The 15493-nt window shown below is 40.2% G+C and overlaps 1 protein-coding gene across 1 annotated transcript in view; it reads left to right on the top strand.

Moving 5' to 3' along the window:
* Positions 1-15493, top strand: part of LOC114465248 (uncharacterized) — a 75603-nt gene that overhangs the window by 23071 nt on the left and 37039 nt on the right. Inside the window, exon 8 of the mRNA XM_028450128.1 lies at positions 2932-3087. Within this exon, the coding sequence (XP_028305929.1) occupies positions 2932-3087 (156 nt within the window). The remainder of the gene's footprint in view (positions 1-2931; positions 3088-15493) is intronic.

The following is a 15493-nucleotide window of genomic DNA, read 5'->3' as shown; positions in this document are numbered from 1 at the left end:
GCGTGACGGCGCTCGGCCTCGGGAGGGGGGGTTAATTCCAGTTTATTACAGCTTCGAGGGATTCGTTTTTATTCTTCACGTCATAGAACTCAACAAAACAAAAATCAAACCCTAAAAGTCTAAACTTCTAAACTGTGTAAGATATGACAGAAACATTGACTCATTAGATCATGGAAGACAAAAAAAATTAAATTACAACACAAATACACAGATTGACTCCGATAAGACACGAAATTTGTGAAAAATATAGAGAATCAAACAAAATTAGTGAAGAATTAACACAATGACGCTACAAATATCAGCGAACCGAAACAAACAAAATAACTCCAAACACACACAAAACTACTACTGATTTCCTAAAACACATGAATTGACTTCAAAAACACATTAAATGGACAAAATGTTTTCAAAATCACACCAAAGAACTCTGATAACACAGAAAACAACAAAACACACACAAAATTAGCAAAAAATATATAAAATCACACAAATTATTGAAGAATAAACACAATGGCTCTACAAACATACAACAATAAAATACTCAAAATTGTTTCAAAAACACAAAAAACTACAATATTAATACACAAAAGCACTCTAGAAATGCACAAAACCCGAACAAAAACACACAAATTTAGAGAAAACCACATGAACGAACAACAAAAATACACAAAATGACTCCATTTCTATTTCTGTGGTAATGCTCAGATTGGTCATTATTCTAATGCTGACATGAATGTTGAGAATGTGGCCCTCAGATCAGATACAATCACATTTGTGTAGCCTCACTGTGATAAAAGTTGTATTTATGCTGCATGGGCAAAAACAAAATATTATTTCAAATCACCCTATGAAGAACTTTTATGGGTTTTCTGCCACAAACACCCGTAAAGGTTCAACTTTAAAATCAGTAAAAGTCATTGTTTCTAAAGGTTTTAAATAGATGTTTTTTTTATTGATGATAAAACATTAAAATACTGTGTTTATATTAAATGAGTAAAACTGAGTTGTGCAAAATTCTACTTTGAATTACACAGTTTGATACTTAAAAATCAATCTTTGTTGTACATTTGTAATTGTACAATGTTAGCAACTAGCTAGGCTAACATCCAAATGTGATGGTTTATCAGGATTTCTTCACACATGCACAGTAAAGTAATGGTATCTTGTGCGTGTGCGTGTGCGTGTGTGTGTGTCCCTCTGTACTGTAAGTGACTCCTGGCCCTCTGTGACCCCACATGGTTTTCTCAGATTCAACCATTGACCTGCTTTTGGCCTTTTTTAACCCACATCTGCACAGTTCTACTGTCCTCGACCACTCTGAGCGTTTTAGTCCAACGGCATCACGGGGATAAATAAGCATGGTGCACAGAGGAAGTCCTTGTCCTCCCTGAAGCGTCGACCCCGTAACCTCCCTGACAAACTGGCTGACTGACAGTGACAGCAGCGATTCACTTTGAAGTGTGGAGTCAAGTCTCCTCTTTGTCTGCCCGAGGAGAGCGTGATGGCGCACTTGACTGCGCGAGGGCGTACATTTGTGCCCGCAGCGTGTGGACGCAGGCGCTGACTCGGCCTTTTTCCTTTCAGACACTCTGTATATATTATCCCTTTGTGAGAGCCCAAGCTGCTCTGCATCTCTAATGTGAGAAAAGTCTTCCAGGGACTGAGGACACCACAGCATCCTCTGATCCTGCGACGCGGGGCTTGTTTGGACCATCAGAGGTTCTAATCCTGAGCTTTAGTCTGAGTGAGACTAAGATAAAGAGGGATTAGGGACGGATCTTTATGGTCTCAGGTGAGGCTAATACCACGTCTGACTGTAAGGCCGCTTTAAAAGCATCATACCTGACCTGAGGGGATGCTAATGCTAATGCTAACGGTTCAGGTACTGAATGTGAGTGCAGGGATGTTACGGAGATTATCCTGAACGTCAACACTGGAATCTAACGCGACTCTTTACCAAAAAGCAGAAAGAAGCTGCGTATTATTGGCAGGGATTTGTCCCAAAAATATTATCAAATATATCCACAATTTTCACATATATTTTTCCGATTTTTCTCATGCGTAAATTGTCTGTCGATGACATTTGTGAAAAATGTGAAAATCTAAAAAAAACATGTGAAAAGACGTCTTACGTTCTTTTGAATAATTACGTGTATTTTTGTGCAGTTAGTCATTTTCTGCATTTACTTTGGTCTGTTTCAAAATGAAACCATGGCTTACATGTGGCCCCCGGGCCGCCAGTTGCCTATTTCTGCAATGGATAAAACGTATGTAGCAATTAGCGCATGCATACAACATACAACATATACTGTATATGTGACATTAGGTGGAAAAGGTTTGAAAATGCTCAGAATGTCTTGAAAGTGGAAAAAATGTGCAGAAAAGGCAATGAATGTGATGTAGAAGTGTCATAAATGAGAGTAATGCATTAAAAGATTAAAAATAAGCAAAAATAGGTTCAAAATAGTTTATTGAAGGCATCTGGCGAGCCCCTCCCAAGGTTGTGAACCCCTACATTACACAATCTACAACAAATTAATTCATATATATTTTGTAGTCACTGTGTTTTACGATACTTAAAATATTTGTATATTACGTACATTCTATTAAGAATTGTAATTTTTCGATTGAAAACTGTAATAAAAGCTTTTGACCACTAGGGGACGGAACGCTCGCTCTGCCTCCAGCGAACTCCTCATATGCTTGAAGGATCATTTTATATTTTATAAATTGATAAAATAGTGAAATTTGAAAAATATGGGATAGTAAAAAAGAAAGGAGAAAAAAATAAGAGCCTGTGACAGAACCTTGTGGAACACCACGTTTAATGTTTTATTTGTGGATTGTGGGAGATTTAGACACCAGAACTTTCACACACTTAGAGAAAACATTTAGACTTGATTTTCTTTTCTTTTCTTTGTGATTGTACAGGAGGCTCCTCTTCATCCTCTTCATCCTGCTGCTCTGAGATCAGCTGCTCTCAGTCTCACATGTTTGATGAGCTGGATGCCATAGCTCCGCCTTCAACCTCCGCCTTGTCCCTGGATCAGTTAATGGACTCATCAGGCAGACACTCACCTGGCACAGGTAAAGACACCCAGCAGCACTTAGTCATTATCGGAATGCTGACTCATCTTCTTTAAGGATATTTCCCCTGTAAGTAACCTGATAACAAAGCCCCACCCTTTTTCCCTTTGACCTACCTCAGCCAGCGCGACTAAGCGCTAACCTAACCCCGCAAACATGTAGGACTTGTGACTATGTGCTAAGTTAACCCAAACATGTGGGACTGGTGGCTATGTGCTAAGCTAACCCAAACATGTGGGACTGGTGGCTATGTGCTAAGCTAACCTAAACAGGTGGGACTGGTGGCTATGTGCTAAGCTAACCTAAACATGTGGGACTGGTGACTACGTACTAAGTTCACCCAAACATGTGGGACTGGTGACTACGTACTAAGCTAACCTAAACATGTGAGACTGGTGGCCACGTGCTAAGCTAACTCAAATGTGGGACTAGTGACTACGTGCTAAGTTCACCCAAGCAAGTGGAACTGGTGGCTACGTACTAAGCTAACCCAAACATGTGGGACTGGTGACTACGTGCTAAGCTAACCCAAATGTGGGACTAGTGACTAAGTGCTAAGTTCACCCAAACATGTACGACTTGTGGCTACGGGCTAAGCTAACCCAAACATGTGGGGCTGGTGACTACGTGCTAAGCTAACCCAAATATGTGGGACTGGTGGCTACGTGCTAAGCTAACTCAAACATGTGGGACTGGTGACTACGTGCTAAAGTAACCCAAATGTGGGACTAGTGACTACGTGCTAAGTTTGCCCAAACATGTGGGACTGGTGACTACGTGCTAAGCTAGCCCAAATGTGGGACTGGTGACTACGTGCTAAGTTCACCCAAACATGTGGGACTGGTGACTATGTGCTAAGCTAGCCCAAATGTGGGACTGGTAACTGCGTGCTAAGCTAACCCAAATATATGAGACTGGTAGCTACTTGCTAAGCTAACCCAAACATGTGGGACTAGTGACTACATGCTAAGTTCACCCAAACATGTGGGGCTGTGACTACGTGCTAAGCTAACCCAAATATGTGGGACTGGTGGCTACGTGCTAAGCTAACTCAAACATGTGGGACTGGTGACTACGTGCTAAAGTAACCCAAATGTGGGACTAGTGACACTGTAGCCAGGCTAACACAAAGTCAGAGCTCTATTGAGCCCATGATTCCTCTAGCCCTCAGCTGTGAGGACTTTATGACATTTTTTAACGATAAAATTCACAAGATTAGAGATAAAATTAGCCACTCCCTGCCTTCACCTGGGCCTGCTGTACCATTAAATGTAAATAGGCCTAACCTAAACTGTTTCACACATATAGGACTTCAGGAACTTAACTCTATTATTTCATCCTCCAAACCATCGACCTGCCTTTCAGATCCGATCCCAACTAAGCTGTTTAAAGAAGTTATTCCCCTAGTCTGCCCATCTTTGTTGGAGACAATAAATATATCCCTATCAATAGGCTACGTGCCACAGTCCTTTAAAGTAGCTGTAATCAAACCCCTTCTCAAAAAACCTACTCTTGATTCCAGCACTTTAGCAAACTACAGGCCTATATCTAATCTTCCTTTTATTTCAAAGATTCTTGAGAAAGTTGTGGCAGCTCAGCTCTGTGAATTTCTTCAAAACAACAGCCTGTTCGAGGACTTCCAGTCAGGCTTTAGAGCTCAACACAGCACAGAGACTGCTTTAGTTAAAGTAACTAATGATCTACTCTGGGCTTCAGATGAAGGACGACTCTCAGTGCTGGTTTTATTAGATCTTAGTGCAGCTTTTGACACTATAGATCACTATATTCTACTAGAGAGATTAGAGAAATTACTTGGAATCACAGGGACTGCCCTAAACTGGTTTAAGTCCTACCTATCTGATAGGTACCAGTTTGTACACGTGAATAATAAGTCTTCTGTGTACACTAAAGTAAGCTACGGGGTTCCTCAGGGCTCTGTGCTAGGTCCAATCCTCTTCTGTATCTATATGATCCCCCTTGGTAATGTTATGAGAAAATACTCTGTTAACTTCCACTGCTATGCTGATGATACCCAACTGTATGTATCAATGAAGTCAGATGAGACAAATCAGCTATCTAAACTTGAGGCCTGTCTAAAGGACATTAGGGCCTGGATGGACCAAAATTTTCTTCTTCTCAACTCAGACAAGACTGAGGTCATTGTACTGGGCCCGCGACACCTTAGAGAAACCTATGCTAGCCTAACTGCCCTAGATGGCATTACTCTGGCACAAAGCACAACTGTTAGAAACCTTGGGGTTCTATTTGATCAGGACTTATCCTTCAACTCTCACATAAAACAAACTTCAAGAACTGCCTTCTTTCATCTCCGTAACATTGCTAAAATCAGATCTATCCTGTCTCAGGGCGACGCCGAAAAACTAGTCCATGCTTTTGTTACCTCTAGACTGGATTATTGTAATTCTCTTTTAGCAGGCTGCCCGAGCAAGTCGCTTAAGACACTTCAGCTGGTTCAAAATGCTGCAGCACGTGTACTGACTAAAACTAGGAGAAGAGATCACATTACTCCTGTATTAGCCTCTCTGCATTGGCTTCCCATAAAATATAGAATAGAATTCAAGATTCTTCTTCTCACTTATAAAGCCCTAAATGGACAGGCACCAGTCTATCTCAAGGAGCTTGTAGTGCCATACAATCCCCCCAGAACACTACGCTCTCAAAATGCTGGACTACTCGTTGTTCCATTCATCTCTAAAAGTAGTATAGGAGGAAGAGCTTTCAGTTATCAGGCCCCACTTCTCTGGAACCATCTACCAACCACGGTTCGGGGGGCAGACACCCTCTCTACCTTTAAGGTTAGGCTCAAAACATTCCTCTTTGATAAAGCTTTTAGTTAGGAACCAGCTCATAGCTCATAATTAAGATGCAATAGGCATAGACTGCCGGGGGGGGGGGGTCTGGCATGCTCGGTTGGAGAGAGGTTGGAGAGGGCGTTAAGAGAGAGGTCATTTAGGTTAGAGAGGGACCGGAGAGGGTCCCATTCCTCTTTCAAACACTCCCTCTATGTCTGCTTACTCCCTTGTGTGTTTGCTCCTGTACTCCTTCTGGCTTTTGTCTTGCAGGTCCGTGGGATCCTCAGTGTGGAGTTACAGAGACTCAACAACTCTGTCTCCACCCTTTCCTCTGCACACACCCAACACAGCATAACGTGGATGGCTGTTCATCATAGGAATGGGATCCACACAAGGTTCCTGCTGCTTAACAGAAGGTTTTCCTTGCCGCCATGATGAATTCATGTTGGGTGTGGGATACATATGTATGTGTATATACGTATATATGCATATGTGTGTATCCATAAAATGAAGAGTCCGTCCTTAAGACTGCTCTACTGTAAAGTGCCTTGAGATACCATTGGTTATGATTTGGCGCTATACAAATAAAGATTGATTGATTGATTGATTGATTGATTGATACGTGCTAAGTTTGCCCAAACATGTGGGACTGGTGACTACGTGCTAAGCTAGCCCAAATGTGGGACTGGTGACTACGTGCTAAGTTCACCCAAACATGTGGGACTGGTGACTATGTGCTAAGCTAGCCCAAATGTGGGACTGGTAACTGCGTGCTAAGCTAACCCAAATATATGAGACTGGTAGCTACTTGCTAAGCTAACCCAAACATGTGGGACTAGTGACTACATGCTAAGTTCACCCAAACATGTGGGGCTGTGACTACGTGCTAAGCTAACCCAAATATGTGAGACTGGTGGCTACGTACAAAGCTAACCTAAATGTGGGACTGGTGACTACTTGCTAAACTAACCCAAATATGTGAGACTGGTGGCTACGTGCTAAGCTAACCCAAACATGTGGGATTTGTGGCTACGTGCTAAGCTAACCCAAACATGTGGGACTAGTGACTACGTGCTAAGTTCACCTAAACATGTGGGATTTGTGGCTACGTGCTAAGCTAACCCAAACATGTGGGACTAGTGACTACGTGCTAAGTTCACCCAAACATGTGGGATTTGTGGCTACGTGCTAAGCTAACCCAAATATGTGGGACTGGTGGCTACGTGCTAAGCTAACTCAAACATGTGGGACTGGTGGCTACCTGCTAAGCTAACCCAAACATGTGGGACTAGTTACTACGTGCTAAGTTCACCCAAACATTTGGGACTGGTGGCTACGTGCTAAGCTAACCCAAACATGTGGGACTAGTGACTACGTGCTAAGTTCACCCAAACATGTGGAACTGGTGACTATGTGCTAAGCTAACCCAAACATGTGGGGCTGGTGACTACGTGCTAAGCTAACCCAAACATGTGGGACTAGTGACTACGTGCTAAGTTCACCCAAACATGTGGGATTTGTGGCTACGTGCTAAGCTAACCCAAATATGTGGGACTGGTGGCTACGTGCTAAGCTAACTCAAACATGTGGGACTGGTGGCTACCTGCTAAGCTAACCCAAACATGTGGGACTAGTTACTACGTGCTAAGTTCACCCAAACATTTGGGACTGGTGGCTACGTGCTAAGCTAACCCAAACATGTGGGACTAGTGACTACGTGCTAAGTTCACCCAAACATGTGGAACTGGTGACTATGTGCTAAGCTAACCCAAACATGTGGGGCTGGTGACTACGTGCTAAGCTAACCCAAACATGTGGGGCTGGTGACTACGTGCTAAGCAAACCCAAATATGTGGGACTGGTGGCTACGTGCTAAGCTAACTCAAACATGTGGGACTGGTGACGACGTGCTAAGCTAGCCCAAATGTGGGACTGGTGACTACGTGCTAAGCTAACCCAAATATGTGGGACTAGTGACTACGTGCTAAGCTAACCCATCTATGTGGGGCTGTGACTACATGCTAAGCTAACCCAAATATGTGAGACTGGTGGCTACGTGCTAAGCTAACTCAAACATGTGGGACTGCTCTCTAATATACACACAATATGACAGACAACACGACACTACAAAAAACACAAAGAACAAGATACTAAAACACAACAAAAAAGCAGCAACACAAACAAGAAAAATACACTAAATAAGTACAAAAACAAAAATGACTAAAATGACTAAATGCCAAAAAAAAAAAAACCAACAGGCAATAACAAAAAACAACAAAGACAAAATTACAGTGAAACTTGGACGAATTAATAACAAAAATAGACAGAAAGATTCAAAGTGTTTATTGTCATGTGCACAGTAAAGAAACATGTTTCCCTGTACAATGAAATTTATATTTTTCTCAAAAACAAGAACAGACAAAGAAAACAAATAAAGAGAAAAGTATAGTAACAATAATTATAATAAATTAAAAAGTAATAAAGATAAATATAAATATGTACAAGGTAGAAAAGATAGAAAAGTCAAATATACATATAAAGTGTGCATTGTGAAATATATTCCGTCCTATTGGCTGTTGAGGAGTCTGATAGCAGAGGTGAAGAAGGAGTTCCTCAGTCTGGTGGTCCTGCATTTCACACTTCTGTACCTCCATCCTGAGGGTAGAAGTGTGAACAGACCGTGTTGGGGGGTGTGGGGTCTTTAATGATGGAGGCAGCTCTCCTGTGAACTCTGCAGAGAGGGGGGTGGAGTCCTGGTGATCTTAGATGCTGTCTTCACCACTCCCTGCAGGCGTTTGTGGTCCATAGCAGTGGTGTTGTCGTACCACACGGTGGTACAGCTGGTGAGGATGGACTCAATGGTGCAGCTGTAGAAGTTGGTGAGGACTTTTGGTGGCATGTCAAATTTCCTCAGCTTCCTCAGGAAATACAGCCACTGTTGAGCCTTCTTCACCAGCTGTGTGGTGTTGATGGACCAGGTGAAGTCCTCACTGATGTGGACCCCCAGGTATTTTATACTGCTCACCCTCTCCACTTCCTGTTCCTGGATAGACAGTGGCTGATGAGAGCGCCTCAGACACAAAACAACCGAGATAAGATCTTCTACTTTGTTTATCCCTCGCCTGAGGAGATGTCATACTAATGAGAGTTTAAAGACACACGAAAACACACAAATCAACAATGATACACAAAATGACTAAAAAAAGACACAAAAAATGAAAAAAAAAACACATAAAAAACAGCAAAAATCAACCAAAAAAATACACAAAAATCTAAAGAACACACAAAACAACAAAACCACTCCAATAACACATAAAACAACAAATACACACAAAAACTCCAGAAACAAACAAGTTATTTCCTAACCTAAAGTACTAAAACACTAAAAAGTAACAAAACAACGCCCCATAAAAGATTCCCAAAGGTTTCGTTTCCCTCCCCTGGAAAGAATTTATTAAAATGAGGACGTTTGGAAGAAATATGAAATTGGACGTTTTTCATTTTTCAACTTAAACATCACTTTATTTTAATGTGACTTCATGCAAGATTTTACATTTTTTTTTTATATTTGTCATATTTTGTTGTGTTGGAGAGTTTGTTAATGAGCTTTGGGATTTTCTAAATTGAATTGTAGTTTCTTTTGTATCAGCCATAGAAGTCTAAGCCCCGCCCCCTGTAAATACCTAATAAAGAGGTCCGTCATTGAGGGTGTTATATCTCCAACGCCTCCTTTTTAAATCAGGGGGTCGTGTCAGTCAGCATTAGCTCATCCTCGTGCCGATTCCACGGTAGATTTTATCTGCTCGGTCGCCACGGCAGCGCTAACTCGTCCTCGGGCAAAGGTCCCAGAGGTCAGACGGAGGTTTGCGGGTCAAGCTAGCAGGTCAAGCTAGCAGGTTAAACACCTTGTCGGGGATTAGAACGCCGTGAGGAAGTCTCTGTGCTCGCTCAAACACCTCCAGGACACACAAACGAACACATTTACTGAGCCTTTGTTTAGATAAGACCAACCTGAAACACACTTTATAACCTACACACACACAAAGATACAAACCTGTGCTCAGTTTTTACACCATGGATTGGACTGGATCCAACAAACCAAAGATCTGTGTGTGTTTAAGGGTTAGCTTAAACTTAGCAAATACAGCCTTAAGCAACTTGAGATGGATTAGTTAAAACAAACCGTGTGAGAGGGAAGGCTTAAACTCTCAAATCTCACAAACTACTTAGAGGAAATATTTTGGATATCATTTCCTTTAAGACGTGTCGGCACAAAAACTCCTGGAAAAACAGAGGAAAGGCAGAGTGACCATACATCTGGTTTACCTGGACATGTCCTTTTTTCACGTCTTGTCCTGCTGGATTTTACAAACTCATGAAAATGTCTGCGTTTCCCATTGACCCTGAACGCATGTAACTCTGCTAATATTTGCTCTATCAGAGATATTTAACCAGTTTATCAAAGCTAATGAGTCAGTATCATGCTATTATGGTCATTTCCCTCACATGTGACAGAATCATTAAAGATGTCGCGTTGTTTTGACTAAAGTCTAAGATGGATTGAAAGAGACCAAATACTGGTGGATTTAATAAAAAAAAATCATCCTATGGAAGTTCAGAGAAGGATTAGAAAACCAAGGAGACACTGGGAGAAACTTAGAATATAGGAAGTTAAGGTAAAGTTTCCATCATCTGGTCTCGGCCTCATCACCTTCCGTCTCCATAACAACAGACAGAATAAAGCTCACAGGAAACTTTCACACTTATTTATTGAAATGTGATTATTTACGGTTCTGGAAGCCTTGAGCTTTTTGTTTTTTTCTTTTTGTTATTTCTAGCAGGAGATATTCTGATTGTTTCAATGATGGAGAGATTTTAAGGTTTACATGAGATTTTACAGATTGTTACAATGCACAATAAAGGTGATTAGCTGGGTTTCCATTACAGATTTTACAGATGTCGACAAGGTATAATTGTGCTTTGAGTGTGTTTCCATTGAACGTTGCTTTGGGGAGGAGCCTCACAACCCGTGAAATTTCATCCCGTGAGATTTTGCTGCAGAATGACGAACGCTCAGAAGCTCCTGTTGTCAGTGTGTGTGTGTGTGTGTGTGTGGGTGTGTGCGTGGCCCTATTTGAGTGTTTTTTCGAAAATCAGGTTTTTCCATTTCCAGTTTTTATTACGCTATTTAGAGTTTGGGCATTTCCAAGAGTTATGGAAATGCAGTTATTGACTTGTCATTTGTTGTCATTTGTAATAACCTAAGTCTAATACTTGGCTACTTTTGATGGGTTATCAAAGGGCTGAGTGACTGACACGCCCACTGTGTACACCTGTCACTGTCAGTTGAGATAAATGACGTATGACTTGTATACTCATTTTCTTTGTATTTGTTCACTAGTTGAGTCCAAACCACTGTGTTCATTAATGCTAACAGTTCACCTATTAACCTCCGCACTTCACACAGTATACGGCAATCAGTGTTGCGGTCAGAAACTATATTTAACTCCACCCCCTCAAGCAACATTCCGATGTCCTGGAAGTGACATCACATATAGTCTGTGACACGCTCATTTAAGACCCACAATTGCATACACCCATAAAATGGCCATTGGTCTTTGTTATAAAGAGAGAAATACATTTTTAAACATTATGGACAATAACAACTTAATTATCTTGTAATTTGCTGTTTGAAGGTAAAATCAAGAAAACGTGGAGTACTTTGTGTATGAAGAGGTCGGCCCAATATGGTCACCCTAGCCGACTGTAGGCGTCCAGTGTAATCGTGCTGAGGAATGCGTTCCTTTACACCTCCAGAGTCCATGAATCATTGGACATTAACGGACCAACACAGTCTGAGTGGATGGAAGTGTGTCACAGTTATTCCAGGGATTTCCTCCCAACGACGCTTCAATTATCAGCACCGGCAACGGTTCCTCTTTTTATACCTGAAGGATTAACTTTCCTCTGTGTGTGTGTGTGCGTGTGCGTGTGCGTGTGCGTGTGTGTGTGTGCGTGTGCGTGTGTGTGTGCATGTGTGTGTGTGTGTGTGTGTGTGTGTGAAATCCCCTCTGATAGCAGTAGCAGCTCCACTCCCTGTCAGCGTGGGCTGAATTTGCATTGGCACCGAGCCAAACTGTCACTGATCCGCTTTTAATTGGCTGTGACAGGGAGGCCCTCCCACCACGTGTGTGTGTGTGTGTGTGTGTGTGTCCGATGGTATTTCTGTGTGTATGTTTTTTATCTAATAAGTAGTTTGCCTGTGAACTTTGATTTTGAATTTTAAAATGTCCAAAACTCCAGATTTAATTTCCTTTACATGATATTAAACTTCCTGAAATCATATCAAAGATGCTGAATAGGGTTAATAAAGTCAACTACTGTGATTAATTTAATATTTTACTCTCTATGCTTCAGATGATTTGGTGAAATCATGCTAAATGACGTAGAATTAGCGACGTTAGCCACACCGCTAGTCCTTTAGCTTCCCGTTTAACAGGAAAAATCCCATGAAAATGTGTGATTTGGTCTCAAAACACTATTTGTGAAACCTTTAATTACAATGAACTGGGGAAACAAGAAATTTGTATGAAATCCAGTAAAATCATAACCAGTTTAGCTAATGCACCAACAGCTAAGGAAACAGGAAGTAAGTCATGTTTGAAACAGGGAGGGGAGGGGGGAGCGTGGCTGTTTCCATACCAGTCTCAAACATTCTAAATGCTGCAGCTTTAAAGTATAACAACATTTTGAATGACACTTTGGTCAGAATTTGATGTTATTTTATTCTTTTGTCACACTTTTTAGATGTAAATGCGTGATATTGTCTGAAAACATGCATGTGACGTTGGGGCTCGATTTTATGCGGTGCTGAATGTAAAAACTCGGTCACCGTTTCATAGCTGAAAATGTAGCTCATTTTCCTCACGTTTAGCTAATTTTCTTTCACTTGAGACAAATTCATGCAATTCAGCATGTTCTATATCATTGTGAAAAATTTATACATAGGAAAAATTTATTTAAATGACACTGTTAAATCTAGATGTAAAAGTTAAATGTAAATGTGAAATGTGAAATGTGAAATGTTAATGTTAATGTTAATGTTAATGTTAATGTTAATGTAAAATGTAAATGTTAATGTTAATGTTGATGTTGATGTTAATGTTAATGTTAATGTTAATGTTAATGTAAAATGTAAATGTAAATGTTAATGTTAATGTTAATGTTGATGTTGATGTTGATGTTAATGTTAATGTAAAATGTAAATGTAAATGTAAATGTAAATGTAAAATGTTAATGTTAAATCTAAATCTAAATGGTAAATTTATTCTAAATGTTAAATCTAAATGTAAATGTTAAAGCTTAACGTAAATGTTAAATCTAAATGTAAATGTTAAAACTTAATGTAAATGTTAAATCTAAATGTAAATCTAAATGTTTAATCGGTTGCCAAGTGTAAAGCTAAATGTTTAGAAAATATACAAAGCGGGCAGGTCAGCGCCTGTCGATCACGAGGCCCCGCCCACACCACTGACTGCGGCTCAATGAGTGGGGAAGAGGGGAAGAGTGAGACATGGCGGGACATTTAGATTTAACATTTAAATATACTTTTAACATTTAGAATTACATTTAACATTTACATTTAGATACATTTTGTACACATTTTAACAATGATATAGAACATGCTAATTTACATGAATTTCTGTCTAAAAAAAAGATAAATGTTCAAAATATGTCGGCTATGAAACAGTGAATAACTTTTTACATTCGGCATCCCGTACGATTTTAAATAAAGTGTCATATTGCTTCTTCTGTTTCAGAACATTTTTTCCGTGCGTTTTCCACGACTACAGTAAATCAGATGCTTTGTGTCCTCAGAGTGATTTTGATTCCCTCTGTTTCTCTTTCTCTGAGGGATGAGTCAACTACAATGTTAGAGTTTATTACAGTGAACCCAAAAACAATAGAGGAAACTGTTCAGCAGCTGAATCCATCAACGTGTTGCCTTGACACAAAACCCTCAAACTTCTTTAAAACTGTTGTAAAGTCAACTGTCACTGATTTGTGTCAGATAATTAACTGATCATTCCAATCAGGTACCGTACCAAAATCCCTGAAAGTAGCTGCTGTGAAACCTCTGTTAAAAAGAGAACACTGGATGCCTCTATACTGGCTAACTATAGACCAATCAGAACCTTCCATTCATGGCCAAGATCATTGAGAAGGTGGTCTTCAACCAACTGAGTCAATTCTTAACATTCAACAAAATATTTGATAAATTTCAGTCAGGTTTTCGTTCTGATCACAGCACAGAAACTGATCTGATCAAAGTGATCAATGACATAAGGTTGAACACTGATTCAGGAAAAGTATCTGTTCTCATTCTATTGGATCTAAGTCTGCATTTGACACTGTAGATCATACAATTTTGTTGCACAGATTGCAAACATGGGTTGGACTAAATGGAAAAGTAATGGTTTAAGTTCTACTTGGAGGAGAGAAGCTATTTTGTAAGCATTGGAAACTTTGAATCTGACAAATTACCAATGTCCTGTGGGGTTCCTCAGGGATCTGTTGTTGGACCTCTTCTGTTTAGCCTTTATATGCTTCCTTTAGGACAAATTTTACAGAACTGTAAGGTTGATTATCAGAGCTATGCAGATGACACACAACTATATCTATCACTGAACCCAGATGACTATGGTCCCATTGAGGTGTTGTGTGACTGTTTAGAAAAAATAAACTGATGGATGAGTGAAAACTTCCTTTAACTAAACCATGACAAGATGGAGGTGATTGTCTTTGGTAACAAGGAAAAGAGGACTGCTGTCAGCAATTATCTGAGTCTGGATCTTTAAAAGCTAAAGACCAAGTCAAAAACCTTGGTGTTCTGATTGACTCAGATCTTACATTCAGCATCAGATCAAATCTATCACAAAAACATCTTCTACCACCTAAAGAACATCTCCAGAGTGAAAGGTTTAATGGCTCAGAAAGATCAGGAGAAACTGGTCCATGCTTTTATCTCCAGCAGACTGGACTATTGTAATGGTCTTCATCAAACATCTACAGCTGGTTCAGAACGCTGCAGCTCAGGTCTGAACCAGAACAAAGAGGTCAGAACACATTAGTCCAGTTTTAAAGTCTTTACACTGGCTCCCAGTCAGCCTCAGAGGAGACTGTAAAGTTCTGCTGCTGGTTATAAATGTGTGAATGGGTTTGGTCCAGAATACATCAGTGAGATGTTAGTCAGGTATGAACCCAGCAGGTCTCTGAGATCTATGGACACAGGTCAGATAGTGGAGCCCAGAGCTCACAGTAACCATGGTGATGCTGCTTTTAGTTGTTATGCTGCAAAGAAGTGGAACAAACTGTAGCAGAGCTGAAATCAGCATCTAATGTGAACATTTTAAAATCAAAGTTAAAGGAACTTTTTTTCTCTACTGCATATGATTGAGAGAGATTTATGGTCATGTTGATGATGTAATGATGATTTTACTGATGATTTTAATTGATTTTACTGATGATTTTAATTGATTTTACTGATGATTTTAAATGTTCTTATTGATTTTAAACAATTGAATGTTTTATCA

The sequence above is a fragment of the Gouania willdenowi genome, chromosome 6, assembly GCF_900634775.1.
Source record: "Gouania willdenowi chromosome 6, fGouWil2.1, whole genome shotgun sequence".
NCBI lineage: Eukaryota > Metazoa > Chordata > Actinopteri > Blenniiformes > Gobiesocidae > Gouania > Gouania willdenowi.
The sequence above is the reverse complement of the archived record's forward strand: the minus strand, read 5'-3'. Positions and strand labels throughout refer to the sequence as shown.